The sequence below is a fragment of the Fundulus heteroclitus genome, chromosome 1 (assembly GCF_011125445.2).
Source record: "Fundulus heteroclitus isolate FHET01 chromosome 1, MU-UCD_Fhet_4.1, whole genome shotgun sequence".
NCBI lineage: Eukaryota > Metazoa > Chordata > Actinopteri > Cyprinodontiformes > Fundulidae > Fundulus > Fundulus heteroclitus.
In genome coordinates, this window is record NC_046361.1 from 5,692,845 (window position 1) to 5,712,080 (window position 19,236).

The 19,236-nt window shown below is 42.5% G+C and overlaps 1 protein-coding gene across 4 annotated transcripts in view; it reads right to left on the reverse strand.

The window, feature by feature from the left end:
* Positions 1-19,236, reverse strand: part of tns2a (tensin 2a) — a 74,436-nt gene that overhangs the window by 33,394 nt on the left and 21,806 nt on the right. For all 4 annotated transcript variants that reach the window (XM_012849291.3, XM_012849290.3, XM_012849289.3 and 1 more), the window contains exons 2-3: positions 15,917-16,022; positions 15,676-15,713 (exon numbers count right to left, since the gene is read on the reverse strand). In XM_012849291.3, the coding sequence (XP_012704745.2) occupies positions 15,676-15,713; positions 15,917-16,022 (144 nt within the window). The remainder of the gene's footprint in view (positions 1-15,675; positions 15,714-15,916; positions 16,023-19,236) is intronic.

A 19,236-nucleotide genomic window follows, 5' to 3' on the forward strand; every position in this document is an offset into this window, starting at 1 on the left:
CTGCACCAACCATGTCCATGACTCTTCTGTTGGGTCTTCCTCTTTTCCTCCTGCCCGACCGCTCAATCTCCATTAAACTCGTTCCAATTTATCCACCACCTCTGCTCAGAACATGTCTGAACCATCAGCACCTCGCCTCTCTAACGCAGCTTTAGCTTTTCCTCTGATCCGCTCAGTCCATCCTGGTCACTCCCAACACCCCGTCTCAGCATCTAAACTTCAACAAAGCTGTTCAGATACAAGCCACGGTCCCATAAATTAACCCTACTTACTGTACAAAACAGCAGAATAGACAGAGTGAAGTTACATGTTTATTTAGCTCACATTTCCTGTTTGAGGTTCACACACAATCATCACGAGCACAAATGTGATCACGTCTTTAGGGTTTTAATGATTTATTGGAATAGTTGGATTGAATAGAGTAGAATAGAAATATCATGTACTGTCCCACAGTTGGGAATTTCACAACAAAGTGGGAGAGGTACCTCCGAATTGCCAAAGAACAGTGGTCTGATATAGATAGATAGATAGATAGATAGATAGATAGATAGATAGATAGATAGATAGATAGATAGATAGATAGATAGATAGATAGATAGATAGATAGATAGATAGATAGATAGATAGATAGATAGCTTTATTGTCATTTTGTATGCACAAAGTGCATATAGAACGAAATTTCGTTTGCATACAGCTTGAAAAATCACTCTAGAAATCACTCTAAAAATCACAGTAGATTGCACTATTTTTGAGGATAAAGATGCAGCAGCGATTTATGTGAACAATTGAAATGAAAAACAATGTAGCAATGTAAACGATGCAGGGGAAATATGTAGCCAGAATTATGATAGAACCTTTCTAAGTGCTACAAATGGTTAGCGTTTGAAGCGCAACATGCTAAAGGAAATCTAACCAAATGTTATTGGGTTGTGTTAAACCTAACTTTGTAAATGAACGAAATTCCATGATAAATTCAAACCTTTGCACCAACGTTGCGCTCTTAGAAATCCTTGTGGGTGATTCCACCCTGGAGAAAGAACGATTGAAATAAATCATGAAAAATGGAAGACACTCCAGCCGGTGATGAATGTGCGTTTATGCTCAGCTGACACTGTCCATGGGGCAGAGGCCTTAACAGCAAGCGGTAATAACAGCTCTCCACACCTAAACCACACTTAAGTGTTCTTCAAGGGAAGGCACTTTCTCCTCATAACACTTCACTCTGGCTTTTTTTTTTTTTTTTACTGTATTACAGTATAGCGTACTTCACGTTGTGTTTGCTGTTCTGAGTGTTTTCCTTTCTAAATATTCTTTCTCCTCCATACATGTTGGTTTTCACATTTCTGTTAAACGACTTCCTATCCTGTCCCTGGATTGATGGGTTGGTTCCTTGATTTTTTTTGCCGATATCGCACAACCTCTGTGTTTTGTTGAAGCATACTGAAAAGCAGACCCAGAACTTTACGCTCGCTATACCGTTGCCAGATTTGACTCATCTGTAGAACCTCACAAGGATCCGCCGAGACCTTTCTCTGACGGACAAGTTCAGCATGTTTCCTGTCTGGGAGACGGCGATGAAATAAAAGTATGTTTTAAAATAAGGTTCCAAACCCACAACATACAAAGACGGAGCCAAACAACAAGCAGAGGAAATAGAAGAGCAAGGTCACTGGTTTTAAAGCATTATTATATAAGGTTAGTAGTTTTTTTTTTACACATCACTATGGCCAACACCACGTGTCTAAGTGGAACCGTGTGAGCCTGATAAGGTATGCATATGGGTGCGTGCACAAAACTCTGAAACCGGTTTGCTTTCTGAGGTTTGTGGAAATATGTCAAATACAAATGATTCAGTAAATTCAGTCTTCCTTTTTTTTATTAGAGATTTACAAACTTTCTGACAAATGTTTCCATGTTGAAATTGTTCTTTTGCTCTAAGGTGTATGAACCAAGCATTTACTTTTTAAAAACGTCTTGGATCAACTTGAATCAGCTGGCTGTGGCTCACTATCCAGGTTCCTTTGAAAGCTGTAAAGCTGTAGCTGCTGTTTCCCCACACTGTTTTCGATTAGTTGATTTTGAATCTTAGTATAGCATTATATGCTGATCAAATGGCCTATTTTAACATCATGTAAGACTTCGAACCTCAGATCTGCGAGAAGCTGAACTCTCTTGTTCGCATGACTCTGCTTTTAGCGCTGTTACCCACTTCTACCATAGCATTCTCTAACTTTGAACAAAACACAGCAAGGAGGAGTCTGACGAGTCATGCTGGACGGGAAAACACCACACAATCCCAAACCAGGGGTGTAATAAAAGACTGTGGGTTTGACGCCACAGGGAAGCAAACCCTAGACAAAGCTATCTATCCCTGGAAACCGAGCTGACTTCCTACAACATCAGCTTGTCACACAAGGCGAGGCGGAGCAAAACTTTGAATGTCAAGGCATGGGAAAAAAATAGATGTAGCCGATCCAGATCCTCAGGCCGTGTGTGACGTTTCTGCTGCTAGGGGAGCTTTACTTTTGATTCTTAGAGGCCCCACAGGAGAGCCAATCAGAGACAATTAAAGAAAGCTACGAGGAATCGGCAGTAAAGGTCAACGCTGGCTGTGACCTTTGTGCTTTGATCATCGCTGTGATTGGAGACTTAACTCAGGAAGATTAGCGGCATGAGTGTGACATGAAACTAAGACATCACTGCATCCACAGATAAAAACGCATGTAGCCAAGATACGTTAGTAAAAAAAAAAACAGATGAGTCCATCACCTACTGTGGTATACATTGAACAGGACATTTGCAAGTTATGCTTTCTGCTTTTAAACGGGCGTTCTGGTTAGTGTACCAAAGGCCGTCTCCGTTTTCCTGACAACAAAAATGGCTCCATTACTTCCCTGAAGGGTGAATACTGCTGTTAACTCTTTGAACTTTACGCTGGTTCTTTGTGTTGTACACCTGTTTTCTGTCCAACTCATGATGAGAGAAAAACTTTAAATCAACATGAGCTAACAGCTGAGTCGATTCAAATATATTATATAGTATTAGTCTGATTAAAGCCCAAACTTCCAGGTATTGTATTTCTGGCAGAATTTTACATCCACTTGTTGAATAAAGTCATTATGTGGGTGGAAAATTCTGGCTTTTCTTTCACCCGCTGCATGTAAGATTCCATTTAGGGGAGTTAGGGGAGTAATTTTGGACCAGATGACAGAAATCCATCTTAAATAACTGTAGCTGTACTCCAATGCCAACTATAGTGTAGTTTTTAAAGGGTTCTCGTCACATAAGTTACGTAACACAAAAGCTATGAGAGATTTTATGCAACAAAAAAAGTCCATCATATTCTTCTAATTGCATTTCTCTGTCAAAAGCATTCAGACGATCCCTCCGAAAACATCTTTTGAGGAGTTTAAGAACTTCAAAGGAAAGTTCCTAACTATATCTCAGAGGCAGAGATGTAGATGTAGGCTTTTGCACAAACATGTCAGATTATCTTATGACCGATCTGAGAGCTGCTGGCATTGCTTAGCCATATAACACTCTGTCAAACCCACCACAAATATTTAAAGCTTCAAAATCACTACACGAGATGCTCCTAATGAGAAAACCCGAACGCACCGAGCCCTGATTCAAGGAACAGCAGCTAAAGTTTAAAACTAAAGCATTCAGCAGAGTCAAAACAACCGTGGTTTAGTGTTTATGATAGCAAATATTGTTTTTTAGAGTTTCCAGTGTGCCGCACATGTTCCACGCCGTCTCCTAGCCTCATGTCTGTCACCACGGTCGATTTTAAACAAAAGGGACATCCCCTGATTTATTTTCGCTCCAAGCAGCTGGGAGGACACATTGGTTCCCGGCAGCAAAGGTTTTACAACCAAGCAAGATGCAGATTTCTGTTATAGCGCTCTGAATGTTCACCACACATCTACAGGGGCCCACAATGGTTCCAAATCAGCACTCATTTATCATTAAGTTTCGAAGGAGACAGAGTTTCTTGTAATTTCCAAACAAGCTCTCGATGAAATATTCTTTGATGGACTAGCATCCTATCCGGCGGGTACCCCAACTCTCATGCTGCAGGGAGGAATGGTAAAAAGAAAGGACACCCACTGTGAACTTTAGGTGTTTACATATCAGGAGACAATGAGATGATCTGATCTTCACAAGGTTCTAGATAATATGTAGCTCTGCAGAAAGATGAAGCCAAAACAGCCAAGCTAGTTCTGGAAAAACTTAGTACACCCCACAGTTCAATAGCTAGTCAAACCACCTTTGGCAACTACAACATAAAGCCGTTATTTGCTGTAAGACTCTATCAGTCTCTCACATCGCTGTGGATGAGTTTTGTTGCCGTCTTCTTTACATAATGTTTTCTTTGCTTGCAGATGTGAGGTAGATGGCCTCAGATTTTTGATAACTGTGGTCTGGAAAGGAGTTCAAACGTTGAGTCAGTGACTGAAAGGTCTTCAAACTCTGACGAAAACAAGTCACTATCGTAACTCTTCCACCGCCATGGTTGACAGCTGCTATGTGGTGTTTAGGTTGCGGTGCTGTGATTGCTTTGCTCTCCAAACATCGCTTAGTGACCAGACATCTCCGCTTTGGGCTTAGGGCTCAGTCTGGTGGGGCTTTGCTTTGCTGGCATCTTCCTTAGAGAGTGAATGGACTACTGCTTCTACAGGCGTGGTCCCACTGCCATTAATCAGTTCATCAGGTGTCAGTTACACAGATCTGTGGTTCTTACCTGACTCCAGTAGGGTGTTTTTCTTTAACTCCAACCAAGGGGACCATTTGACACAACAGGAGACAGAAGGAAGGCCTCAGAGCATTAGCTCTACCTGAGCAGTACCTGACCCAGCCTTTGCTTCTTGTAGCTTCCTGTAGCTTCCTGTAGTCTTTGTCCTTTGACTCACTCCAAGGTATGCGCTCCTGTCTGGTTCCTGATCTGGACCATCCTCTGTACCATTCTCCCCGGATGAACTCAAGTCTTGGTTCCTGTACCGAATCCCAAGAGCCTTCTGGGCCCTCCTGTCGGCCTCCGTCCCTGAAACACCAAAGTCGCTCTCAGCGTCCTCCGTCTACCTCCGTCTATCTGTCCACCCTCCAATGTGCTCCACCATCGTCAACCCCCCACACACGCCGTCCGGCAGTCTGTCGACCACATCATCTGCCCCTTAGACTCTACTCTTCCTCTCCGTAAGTCATACTCTGCCTGAACGTCTTCACCTTCCTGCTTGCTGTTGCTGCTCAGTCTTGTCCACTCTTTCCTGCACAGTCCATGACCAGAGCCCTCGCAGTCACCCCTGCCATCAGTTTCCAGTTCCCTCTGTCATTGCCAACTCAGTATTTTCTATTAAATCCTTACACTGATTCTCTGCCTCTATGTTTGTTGCCTTGAGAGCCCAAAATGGAAAAAAACAATCATGACATCAAGTGCTTTTAATCAGTAGCGCCGTGCTGCTACTTTCTTCATTAATTTGGATGCTGCAAGGGTGCAATGCACAGCTTTTCCATTCAGGTTTCTTCTCCAAATACTAGTGTGGAATCTCCAATGTGTTTTTCGTACATCTGAGGCAGGACTTTGATCATTTTAGAACATAGTAAGGTCCTTTTTATATGATATCCTGGAGTTGGAAGAGGGTGCACTTTCTTTCTATCATAAATATGTGCCTCTAAAGGTATGCAAATGGAAAACACAACCACAGCCATGCAAGTTGGTTGTGCTTTGAGGGTTTCTTAGTACATCCTCAAAACCAAAGTAAAGAAAAAAAAAATGCACGATGGTTTTCTCATCCAACTATCTTTATCTTCCTCCATGAGCCTTGAAGCGTTGAAAGTTGGATGGCAGATAAAAATAAATGTGGGTAAACAAACAAAGCAGGAAAACATCAACAATGGAAAAGTTTCCTGCGAGCCAACTGATAACTGGCTGTTATTACGGCGCTTCACTCCTTGCCTCCGTGTCTACACTTTGTGGTTAAGATTCATCTCTGTCATTCATCCTGTTGATATATGGGCAGCACACACACACACACACACACACACCCACACACACACACACACACACACACATGCTCACACAATTCCCGAAAGCTCAGCGTTTCCTCCCGTTTCTATATTTGCAGTGTCCTGCAACATAAACAGTGTTTACCATATGTACAGAAATGCAGTCAGATTCTTGAGACAGGCTTTGTCAACAACTGCTTCAGGACCCGTCTCAGTTTGCAGCATACCACAGCTCTCAAACAAAACATCTCTGTGGGCAAAGTCTTCATTCTCTACTTCTGATGTTTTTTTTCCCCTGATTGTTCGCTATCATGATGAGGCCTGGGAGGGATGATCCCAGAGAGAAAGGAGCGAAATTTACCTACATTTTCACACACAAAGTAAAAAAAAAAACCACACCAACTTAAAACTTTTCAATAGAGAAGGTGAAATCATCAACCAAAATCTGTGTGACTCGTGTCCTGCTGCACAGTGGGGGTTGAGATATCGAACAGATCTTTTAGACAGATCAAGGTTGATGAACAGACAGCGCAACTTAGTGCATTGTCTGGTCGGGTATATATATATATATATATATGTATATATGTGTATTATCTAATCTATATATATATATGAAGTATATATTATATATATATTATATGTTAGATACTACCTGTTTATTCACACTTGTATTTATATATATATATATATATATATATATATATATATATATATATATATACATATATATTTAAAGACACAACACCAATGAAGTAGCTCTCAGTTTCAAAAAGGTTGGTGACCCCTGCTATAGAGTTATTCATATTTTCTCAGCTTAAAATCAGAAACTTCAGTGTATTTTGATGGGCCTTTATCTGATAGACACAACACAAAGTCTAAACTTTTTGAGTAGATAAAGATCTTTGCTGTGGCAGGTCCCAGACTCTGGAAGAGCCTGCTTCTTAATATTAAATCAGCGCAAACTCTGGAGCATTTTAAATCGCTAATGAAGACTCCTTATTTTTAAACTGGCTTAGAAAACTATTTAATATCTGTCAGTATGACGTGTTGCCAAGATAACCAGCGTCAACTGTCTTGCCGTTACCAGCTAACATCTGATCCAGCGCTATAATTTAGAACAATCAGGCTATCTGACCCTTTTATGGGTGTACAATAACATTTTACAACGGTCACCCTGCTACCAATCAGAATGGAGTAGTCAGCCAGAACATGGTATATATATATATATATATATATATATATATATATATATATATATATATATATATATAAACACACATTCACACTACCAAGGTACTTGAAAGGTTTTGGAAAACCCTGTGGGTTTCACACAGACTCTCACTCTGTTATTCCAAACTTGGCTATGTTCGTTGTCACGCTTATAGTTTTAACTTTCATTGACATTGATCTCATCATCGTTCTCACTTGGCAACTCACACACACAACACACAACACACACACACACACAGCTTGATGGTAAAACACACTGCTATCTCAGCAACTACCAGAGCTGTCTGTGATAAAGTGGCGTCTCCTTTGGTCAGGAGAGACGGTCATGGTCGCTTTAAGGCTGGGAGATCCATTTGTCCTGTTATTCACGATGACTCAGGCTGACTAACACAAGTTTCTGCTGATGGTCTGGGTCTGCAGGAGGGAAACCAGAGGTCTGGGCTCAGGGCCACACAGATTACTCATTGCAGGCGTCACTGAGAAGCCCTCTCCCCCCCCCCAAGAAAACGACCGTCTAAAAACAATTTGTTCTTCTCCGTAATGTGATAACTGGTGTGATGGTTTTAAAATGGGTTTGTCGAAAGCCTAAAAGTTAAGTAGCACGATGCGGCCCATGTGCTTCTCACTGCAATGGGTGACACGTTTGTGTGGCGGTTTGGCCGATGGGTTTCAGTTTGACAGGAAGTCTGCAGCGTAACTGGGATGCTGGGGTCAGCTGGATGCGTGTTGGGAAAACATGGACTGTGTAACCGTTACTCCATTGTTCCAGCTCCTCATCGCCACCGTTGCTTCCATTGCATCCATTGCTCTATTGCTTTGGCATCCTTTGTATCTGAAAGATCGCACGGATTGAAAAGACTTTGAACACATGAGTTTAGGAACCTCTGGAAAAATCAAACCTAAAAGAACGACGAGCGGGGTAAGAGGGAGGATGTCTGTATGTCCCGTGTTTCCTTTACAGAAAGAAAAGAAAAAAAAAACCCCGGCAACCCTGGGGAATTCGACTGTAACCACAACTGTCCTGATGAAAGGGTTTTATGTTAGGGAAACATGAGGCGGGTCATGTTGCTCTGCCCATCCCTCTGTCCTCCCCCACTTCCACTGTATCTCCACTTGATTGCACATCCTCTTCTTGTGAAGAGACGCAACAGGCAGCAGAACCACTGCCCGGCGTGTTTTCTGTCATATTCAGAGGATAAGAGGCCTGACAACAAGGGATGGGGAGGAATCCTGAGGGGAAGGAAGGATTGTAATCACTGAAACATCCAGCCCTACGCTGCCAACACGCAACATCTGTGGGATGGCTCGTTGCTCAAGCCTCTTTCCAGTCGGAGCTATGAAGTCCTAAGCTTATAAATTCAGCTTTGAAGCAGAAGCTTCCATCACTTTGGTTTGGTTTATGATTGTAGAGACTTAGGCTGTGATCAGAAACCATGATGCTTAACAGGGATTTTCTGACTGGTGACTGGTTGATGGGAAAGTGTGGATCCTTTTCTGATCAGCAAAAGCGCCGTGCTAAAGCCACAGCAATCACAACACTCTTCAGTGTTGAAGTCAGCAGTTGCTTGGGGAAGAAGTCTCAAAGGCACTTTGCTGGTAGATTAGCTGGTTGTGAGGCCAGCGATGAGACCCACAGGAACAAACCATCATTAGCACCGCTGCACATTTTAAGTCTGATGGAAATGAAAGGTTTCTACTGATCTTGGCGAAGGTTGAGCAGACTCACGAGTCACAGTTGATCTGGAGGATGGATGCAACCGGAGGGCTCAACAAACATAACTCCACATAGGAACACAGACATTCAGCTAAAGAAAGCAGCACCGCATCAAACTGTAGACTGTTAATATCCACTAGCATGGTGTTTTATCCCACTGATAAAGATATTTTAAGCTACAGTTTTTTTTCAAACAGCTAAAGTTAGTTAAAAGTTCTGACTAGAGATGTCTCACCAACCTCAATGGTGATACGACTTTTTTCTATGTCAAGGTAAGGGACCCAGACAAATCCAAACTAAGCTTTTAACAGCTCCTTTCACAGGAACCAAGAGACCAAGCCCGTCTACAAGCATCCCACACCACGACCCCTCTCTACCAAGCTGTAGAGTTGCCACAATGCAATCAGACAAGTGCCGTTCTCACAGCAACTGGTAAAACCACACAGTCGGATGACACGACTGGATTTGATGCTTTGTATTGCAGTGACGTGGAAACCCCAGAGTACTGTAGCTCTTGGACTCTGCAGAAAGTGGACAACCTCTTTGCCCTTTGCTTATCAGAATCTTCTGACCCTGCTTAGTGATTATACACAGCCTACCGCTTTGTAGCATTAGTTACTGACATATAGCTCCGGTGGCTGGTTTAATCATAATGACTCGTTCATATCCACAGTTGATAATATCTAGTATAGCAACTCGCTAGCTTATTATTAACACGAGTGCTACACACATAACCACGCTGTGCAACCATCTGACATTTTGGCACAGAACATTTTTAAGCAACTAACGTGGAAAGTGACAGGAACTAATTTGGCCGAATCTGAATTTCATGCACAGTAGAGGGTCTTTTACTTGCTGCTATAAAATGTGAGTGAATTTGATTGGTCAGAATAACTTTTTTGTATCTACCATCAGTTTTGATCAAACATATAGTCTTATTCTATTTATTTTGTAATGGAATCAAGTTTTTGATATTTTAATTTATTTTGTCATTACTTTCAATCAAGTGTTTTGTCGTCCAGAGATTTATGATATTCACTGTATTGCTAATTTTGTGTTTATAGTTTTATTTTGAAAGTCTACATGAATAAATGCTCTATCAGTCATCTTAAGAGAAAATTCAACAAGGTATCAGGCAAATCAAAATGTTCATAGCAGTTGACAGCTCTTTAAGTACAATAGATTAATTTATTCCAAAGTCATTAAGCATACTGCAAATAATCTATTGACCAAAATGATTATAATTTTCTCCAAAACCAAGAGGCCGTGTGTGAAACTGGTATTTTGGTCAAGGTTATCACGGTATAAGCATCTCATACCTAGATGTTTCATCTGTTTACATGAATGCAATCCATTCTCCAAGGGGTTTCCCAGCTCTTTGGGAAATTAGAAAAACATTAGAACAACGATCCTTACTGTTAAAAAGTCAGAGTAAAAGGAGCAGGGCATTACACAGAATTAAGTATTCTGATCTGCCTCTCAGTCGCAAAGCCAGGCAGATCCAGTCTGAGGTAGTATTTCAATCACTGTTGATCTGACTCAGACTTTAACTCTAGCAAATACTAAAATGTCCGGTCCTCTTTTTTTTTTTTTTTCCCCTGACCTGCGGAAATGCCTCTTCTTGTTTAATTGGACAGGCCAGTCAACTCGTCATGGGCTGAATTTCACTCATTTTAATCCTTCCTCTTCCCACTGTTCCTCTGAGTCCTCCCCATCCTCCCTCCTCTGCCACTGGGACCTCAGCCACTCTCCCTACCACCCCCCCCCCCCCCCCCCCATCTGCTCCCAGAGGACTGCATTTTCCACTTGGGATCAAAGATACAGGGGAAACTATTCTCTGAGAAAAAAAAAAACAAAAAAAAACATGCAGACATAAAAACTGTTTACGGCGTTCTGCTGGTCTCTGTGAAAGAGTCTGGGCGTTTTAATAGAACAGAGACGGACCAGCTGGAGGCAGCTGGCCTTGTGGGCAAAGCTTAGGAAACAGAATGACAGGGGAGACAGAAAAGAAAAGAAAAGCTGTAAACTGACTACCTTTTACCACCAACCACTCTCATGGGAAGGAAGTTTACAAAAGGTTTGCCTGCGCATGTGTGTGTGTGTGTGTGTGTGTGTGTGTAGGTGGCGCTGAGTGGTTCCACAGAGTTGGAGCAGATGTACAGACAGGATGCTGACCGGTGTGGTAATGAGACGATTTGTCACCAGGCGTACGGCAGCAGCCGCCAGCAGCAGACGTAAACAGAGGACTGGGGAGAAGTGGGTTGCATTACAGACCACAGATGTTGTACGTGCTCAAAGTTGAACGGTGAGTTCGTCTAAAAAGCGAACGACCCGCCAATCCTTGCTTTTTTCGCCTCCATCGCCATCCCTTCTCCTGTTAGATAACAGCCAGGACGGACATGGCGACCGCGCTTCCACACCCTGCCTTATCTAACCTCTCCCTTCCTGGGCAGCAGCGATGGATATCGCTGTTTAGCTCCCAGACAACAAACTCACATCGCAACGCTTCTGAAAAACATCCTAATCCCACTACTGGAAACAAATTCTTTGCCAAATTCTGCACATTTAATCTATATTTACGGTCCCGTGGTTTTTACACCCATTTGAACTTTTTCACATTTTGTCCTGTCGCATTCATTTTATCTTATGTGACCGAACAACAAAAAGTAGCCCAAAGTTGTGAAGGGGAGGGGACAACCTCGCATGGCTTTTCAACTTTTTTTCTGAGAAAAATCGATAATTTGTGACATGCATTTGTCTTCAGGCCCACTGCAGAGACTTCTGCTGCAGGAGTGAGAGCGTCTGTGTAACCTCTACCCACTTTCAGGTCTTTTGCAGTCTCTTCCAAGTTTTCTGTCAGGATGTTCTCCCCTGTCCACGCTTAAAAAACAAGCATCACCGCTGGATGCACTGCAAAAACGGATCTAAAAATAAGGAAAAACGTTCTTAAAATTAGTGTTTTTGTCCTAGATTTGAGCAGGTAAATAAGATTATTTGCCAATGGAATGAGTATTTTTACCCCTAAAATAAGAAAATTAGATATACTGCACTTGAAATAAGACGATGGCGATGAATTATTCCTATTTTAAGTGCAAAAATCCTATTCTATTGGCAGATCATCTTATTAACCTGCTCAAATCAAGGAACAATACACTCATTTCAAGAACATTTTACTTATTTTAAGTTACGTTTTTTGCAGTGTGAGGCCGGGCCCTGAATGTTTTCACGCTGGGAAGGGTGCACTCAGGGTGTTGCGCGGTGTTTGTTTTCATCCACAGCGTTTTGAATGGAGGCGAAAAAAAAAAACTGCGACAAACTTTGAAAAGGTTTTCTTCTGAATTCTGATTTTATAAAAATGACTTTGCTCTTACCACTTCTTCATACAAATAAGATTTTGTAAAGAGCATGTCAAACGGTTATCCTGTTCACCTGAACTCTGAATCTCTGCAGCCCCTCCAAAGTTACCACGGGTCATCCTGGGCTGATTACAGCTGCAGCGCGACACCTTTCATTGGAGTTTGTGGTTGTGACAAAGTGTGGTGTTGTATGACAGTTCATGTGTTTGTTTTTTGTTTTTTCTCAGTATGTTTGCATGCAGAGTTTGATGGTAGACGATTCAAAACCTGCATAAAGAAAAGTGATTTCCCTTCTGGTCATCTGTGGCTTTTTAGATAAAGAATATGAAAAGTTAGACATTGTCATGTCTAGTGCAAAGCAAATGTCCTCGTCCCCCAAAAGGAAAACCAGTTTTTACTTTGTCCTTGTTTATGCCATCTCAGAGCTTCCTTTTATCCCTGAACTTCTCCCTGAGGCCCTCGGCTCCTCCGGCATGGGAGGACGTCTTTACCACGTGCCTTTGCCCTTGGCTCCTTCTCCTTCTCCTTGGCCCGTTTCTCGCCAAGGCTCCGAGCTTGTCCTGCCATGGCTGGCATTCTTCCCCCCTGCGTCCCTCTGTCTATTCATTATACCATCTCTCCATCAATGGCTCTTTCACAGGAGCCACGGTGTGGGGTTGGAGACAGACTCGGAGCTCTTTCTGAGGAATGTGGCTGAGCAGCCTTTTTTATTGGCTGGGCTCTTCGGACCTCTGGACGTGCAGAGCTTCGGTCATTTGTTGTTTCACGCCTCACCTCAACGATGACAGTCTAACGAATCATCCCGATGTGCGTTTCTGTATAGTTCCCAAAGGTTGGAGTTGTAAAGTATGCACATTAAAAACAAGGGGCGACTATCTCTCAAGGGTTCAAACTCATGTAGCAAGATAAGAGGGACTGCATTTGGGGTTAACGGCGAATTAGAGAGGGGTCAAGGTGGCCGGGGATGACTCCACGTTTGTTTTACTCCCCACAGCGTTTCCTGTATCCCAATAATGTTGTTGTGGGACAGCCCTGAGGGTGCTCATTTCCTCAGCGAATGTGTGCGCATTTCATTTGGAGCTCTGAGAAGTGGAGCTGCTCTTTGGCGAGTCTGCAAACAACAATTACCTACGGCATATGGATCAATGTCTTATAATGCTATATATCAGGGGTGCCATCTAAAATCCGAAGTTAATGTGCCATATCAACCACAAGGGAACATAATAATAATAAACTGTTATATACTATGGACAACAACTTTATAGAACTGTATTTATTGACAGATAAATACGCCAGAGCGCAGATCAAATATAAAAAAAAATAAGCAGCTTTTTTATCCATAACAAGGCCATTAAGGCAAAGGAAAAATACAACAGAAAATACAAATGGTACTTATGCTGTCCTCCCACCAATGATGAGAAAAATCTAAACTGGACCAACATGTGTATGTTAGTACAGAGAGACGCCTGTTACTTGCATCCCTGGCCCTGCTTGTGTTTGCCAGTTCTGTTGTCTGGGGATCACACCTGAGGAGCATGCAGGTCTCTGCTTGTCCAGCGGTCAGACGACTACGGGACACGCTGAGCACACTCTTCATGCGAGAGAAACTCTGCTCACACAGATATGTAGAGATGTGTAGATGTGTGGAGCTGACTACTGCCAATGAGGCCTATGCAGTGTTCTCGAGACGCTTAAACCTGTCTGGTAGTCAGGGCCGGATTATCCATAAGGGCCAGTGGGCCAGCACCAACCATGGGGGGGGGGGGGGGGGGGGGGGGGGGCGGCACCACATGACAAATGCTTTAAAAATATATTTTTTATAAATTGTTATTATTTACTTGAAATTGTTGAAAGACCATGCAATATTCGTTTTGTGAACACTGATGTCACAATAATAAATGATAAATAAATCAAGATTTTTTTGATTTCAACATTTTAAAATGAGATATTTGAATATTGCTCACTGCTCACATGCCTACATGTAGTTGTGTAAGTTAGTAAATAGTAAATTACATTACAGAAATCCCCTTGATTATGTCTGATGTTTTTTACCAGAGGACAGCACGGGTAATGGGGGGGGGGGGGGGGTTAGGGGCTTTGAGGTATAGTGCCCAGGGGCACCACATTGTCTTAATACGGGCCTGCTGGTAGTGATGCCCAGCAGGTGAAAATGAAAGCTCCACGATCCGGCACAGCTGTGGATTGCAGAGTGAAGCTCTGCAGCTGAATCAGCGGCGTTTCCATGTCCTCTGTACCCAGCCAGTTAAAGAGAGACACATCCAGCTGGTCATACATGACATTCGGGTTTGTTGTTAGGAAAACATGGGTCCATTTCTCGAGTCTTCGGATTTATCCGTGTATTTGAGGGATGCTGATGCTGTGCTGAGCGGACGGCTCCATGAAGCATGTGAAGTATCAACATCACATGGAAAATACTGCCAGCTTTTAAAGCAGTTTGTCCAACTCGTGCAACTGATGTTTCTGCTTAAGCTCATTTAAAATGGGCACTGGCTGTGCTGTATATCTAATTTTTAACAGACTTTCTAAGATCAATGCCAACAGCGTGCCTTCATACGGCACGAGCACCCAGGGTTGCTGACCCCTCCTGTACTTTAAATGTTTTATTTTTTAAATGTTTAATCTTTAATGTTTTGGGATTATAATAATAGAAGTTCCGATAAGGAGGTGGAAGGATTAAACAGCATGTAATTTTGCTGACTTCTTAGGAGAACTTGATACAGAAGTTTGGATTTACTGTAAAATCGAGACCGATATGCTTGACTGAAATTCAAGCAGGTGTCTTCTGAAATGATGTTCTATGGTCAGATAAGACAAAGTTTGAGCTGTTTGGCCCCAACAATGAAAATGTTTGGAGTCAAGGTCATGCTTGCAAACCTAAGAAAACTATACCAACTTGGTTGGTGGTGGCAGCATCATGCTCTGGTTTTATCTTTCTACCAGTGCAACTGGTGCATGTAATAGAGAACATTTAATGTTATGAATTCAGTCTCATTTCACACCAACAGTTCCAGAAAGCTGAAACCCAAAACCCATGAAAACTGGTCCTGGAACGGCCTACCAGAGAGCTCCTACTTCCACCCTGGGAGTGTTTGTAGACTATGCTAAAACATTTCATCTGTGCCCGGAAACCAATTCATTGAAATCAACCATGCCATTTCTGGAATGAAGAGTCGTCAAACGTCCATATATGACACCCAAACCCCTGGTGAGTGGATGTAAATGTCTGACTGCAACTGTAAGTGGAAGCTTGCGTGGGACATAAATTCCAAGCTTAATGTGTGCGATGTTTACTGTGTGACATTTAAGTCTTTAACCATTATTATTCTAATGTTTGAGGATGATCCTTACCTTGCCCTCACACTTCCTGTGGGTGGCTGTTTTGCATACTGAAGGAAACAAGGAAGAGAGAGAAAATAACATCGTAGTCAAGTACAACCAGCAGTGCCTTGTTTTTTTTTTTACCTCAACATGTAAACTATCTCATTAATGGTTTGTAACCTCTTTGAACTTGTATATTTTCTACTGTTTATATGCAAGCTGTATGTCTAATTTAATTCAGGGCCTCACATCAGCCCAGTAACTCTCCTACCTCTGCAGAAGGAGCCCACGTTGTCGATGTTCTGTCGACACACGCTGCACTGTCGCTTCTTCTTGAAGGTCTTTTCCTTGAAGACGTGGGGCTCTCCCTTCCCAGCCTGTTTAACAACACACACGCACACACACACACACACACACACACACACACACACACACACACACACACACACACACACACACACACACACACACACACACACACACACACACACACACACCGCTGAGTGAGTCCAGACACCTGATCCTGGCAGGAGTGAAGTCATTTAAGGATGCCTGCTCACAGAAACCTTCATCTCAGTTTGACTAAGCAGATGTCTAACAGGAGTCACATAAACACTGGAAACAGAGTTTTTTATTTTAAAGACCCAAAGCAATGGGGCAATGCATGAGTGACTTTAAGGGTCGTAATTATGACAGGAGCTCAGGGAGACCAGCTCTAACCCGTTCGTACGCCTGACCTGGGCGCTCTTTTCTCTATGCATGAAAGCGCTGTATGTGCACAACATTAGCCGCATCAGCCCCCTGCTTCTCATGCCTCTTGAACTTCTTGCTCTGGTTGTGTAATCGTCTTCCAGTAATAATCCTCATGGTCCCCGCCCATTCCCTCTTATAATCCCATTTCTGTGGGGGAGAGTGCAAATGGATTTGCGCAGGTAACAAATCTGACAGTTAAAAGACAGCTAGATAATGTGAAACCATGAAAAAGGAGCGAGGCTCTTTTCTCACGTTCACAAGCGAAAAGCATGCGGGTCGGCGCAGAGAGCGGTACGCCACTGGCACGCATTCCCGTTGGCGCACATACGGTAGTGGCTGTGTTTTTTTTTTAATCCCTTTACTCCGATGCCTCTAAATGAAACCCAATGGTCTAACTGTATGTAGTCTGAGCTAAAACCAGCCGCTCTGTGAAGGCCTCAGAGGTTTGTTAGAGAAGTTTAGAGAGGAGGGGGAATCTTGAAGGCCAAGGGACACAGCAGACGGGTCAGGGAGAAAGGTGTGGAGACATTTATAGCCGTTGAGCTAAAAAACAATATCCCAGTCGATGTTGCAAGAAAGTGGCAGTGGCAAGAAACAATTTGAAAGGATGAGACTAAATTGGAAAAAAGTAAATAGAAATATAAACAGAGATATAGACATGGATGTTGAAATGACAGTGGTGCATGTGACGGCCATGCCTTTTATAACTGAGCTTGAAATCCGACCACAGTCATTTTCCTGCTGCTAGGTCCAAGGTCTGAGCTCCTTTAGCCGCTTATCTATTGAGGCAAAAGCCTATTTTGTAAATAAACGACCTAATGCTCTTCTGCTGCTCCATTCGCTCCCGTCTTGTTGTTGGACTCTGACTCCTTTGTTTGTATCCGTACATTTGAGGGACATTTGTGTCAGTGCAACTAAACTGCCAGGGGTAGGCCTTTGATTGACAAGTATGATGAATGAATCTGATGGCACAGAAACGTTTTTTTGGTCATGGGCATAGAGAGTTGTGCCCCGAGGAGAATCTTTAAGTAAGTAATTGGAAACCAGCATCGAGTCACACGGAAGTTAAAAGTGTAGGACAAACATACGCACTCGTCGGTCTGGCATCCCATGGTGTTGGAACATTAAGATTAGCCCCACATGACAAAATAACCCCAAATGAATCCAAAATGGAATGGATATGCTGAAAAATCAAATGTCAGCCACATTTTATGAGAGAACAGATGTGATAATTACTTTTTACTCCATAATTTATGTTTACATTTTTCCCAATCTTAATGCCGAGGTCCCCTCTTGACAAGCCCCCACTGGCAGGAATACCTTTGCAAAGCACTGTGTGTATGTTTTCCATTCTCTGTTCACTTTTCCCCCTTGGTAACAGCAAAACAGGACTGTTTGACCGCTTTTTCCATTATCCTGCCTTTTCTGACCGTTTTCTGGGAACGACCGTGTTTGGGCAGCTGTTTGCCTGCTATCACCTCACCTAACCCAGCTGTGTTCAGCAGCTTCTGGCCCACTCTTGTACAAGTGCACTCCGACCGCAGCCTCCTGGTTGGTGGATATGTACACGGCGGGTGGCTCAGGGCACTGACACCAGTTATGTCATTTGGTATCGTTGGTGTATAGCTGGCCTTCTGACCATTACACACAGAAAATGACAGCAACAAACCAGGCAAATGCTTTACAGACTTCAGCAGATATATTGAGTTTAGCTTTTCTCAAAAAACGTCTTCTTTGTAGGTTTATCTAAAGCAGAGAGTTTCACTGGCCGGTATTGATTTCTCTCAGCATTAAGCAATCGTGTTTCAACATGAGGTTGGGTCAACATGACTTATTGGGCCTGACCTAATTCATGTACAGCTTTCTGTTGTCATTTTAACTTCGGTTGACTGAACTCATTTTAAATTCCGCTGTTGGATGATCAAATATGTTTTGTGCCAGTTTAAAGTATATTAGTTACCAACTAATCGACTGACACGAATAACACAAATAATCTGATTTAAGGTCAAATTATTTTTTTTGCACCATGTTTTGCCAAAGAAACAACAAAAACAATTCCCCGTGGATTTGATGATGATTGCCAGATGTATTTGGGAGTTAGAATGTCAGAGTTCCTAGCTTTAAAAATGAATTGGATGGTGAGAAGCATTCATAACTTCTCCGTCTTTTGACTAAAGATGGAGAATCTTCAGCTTGAACAGTCCTGACAAGTGACCAGCTTGGCTAAATAAAAGAATCCAGTACTTTTCTTATCTTATTATCTTATCTTATCTCTTATTATAAATGCACCATGAATAAGCTCAACTACTAACAACAGGAATCTGAGTGATAAGGATTGAAGGGCAGCTATTTTTAGTGTCAGCGAGGTTTCCTACAGCTCTGTGCCTTCTTCTGAAATCATTTTAAAGAGCATGTTGCTTCCTGACCATGCTGAAACATGGCTACAGTTCATTCAGGCTATAAAAAGTGAGAGCGTGAGACTGAGATGATAATAGGAAGGCTGCTTTATCCTTTTGAGCCTTCAACCTCTGTCTGTCATGGAAACTGCTGGATTTGAACTCCAACTTGGACCAAGGATTTGCATCTTTTAACGAATACACACAGATAATGCTGCTCTGGTAATGCTTGCCGCCCTAATGCTGATCTGCATTCCTAAGACAGTTTAAAATATGAACTTCATGATTATTCTGCCTTAGTTCTGAAATAATACACCTTAGAACCTTATTTTAAAGCCACGGCTCTGACAAACACAAAACGTTACGAGGCTTCTGCTGCCAATATTAATGATGACCACTCATAAAAGAATAGCTGAAAGGAAGTATATAACTATGTTTGTAA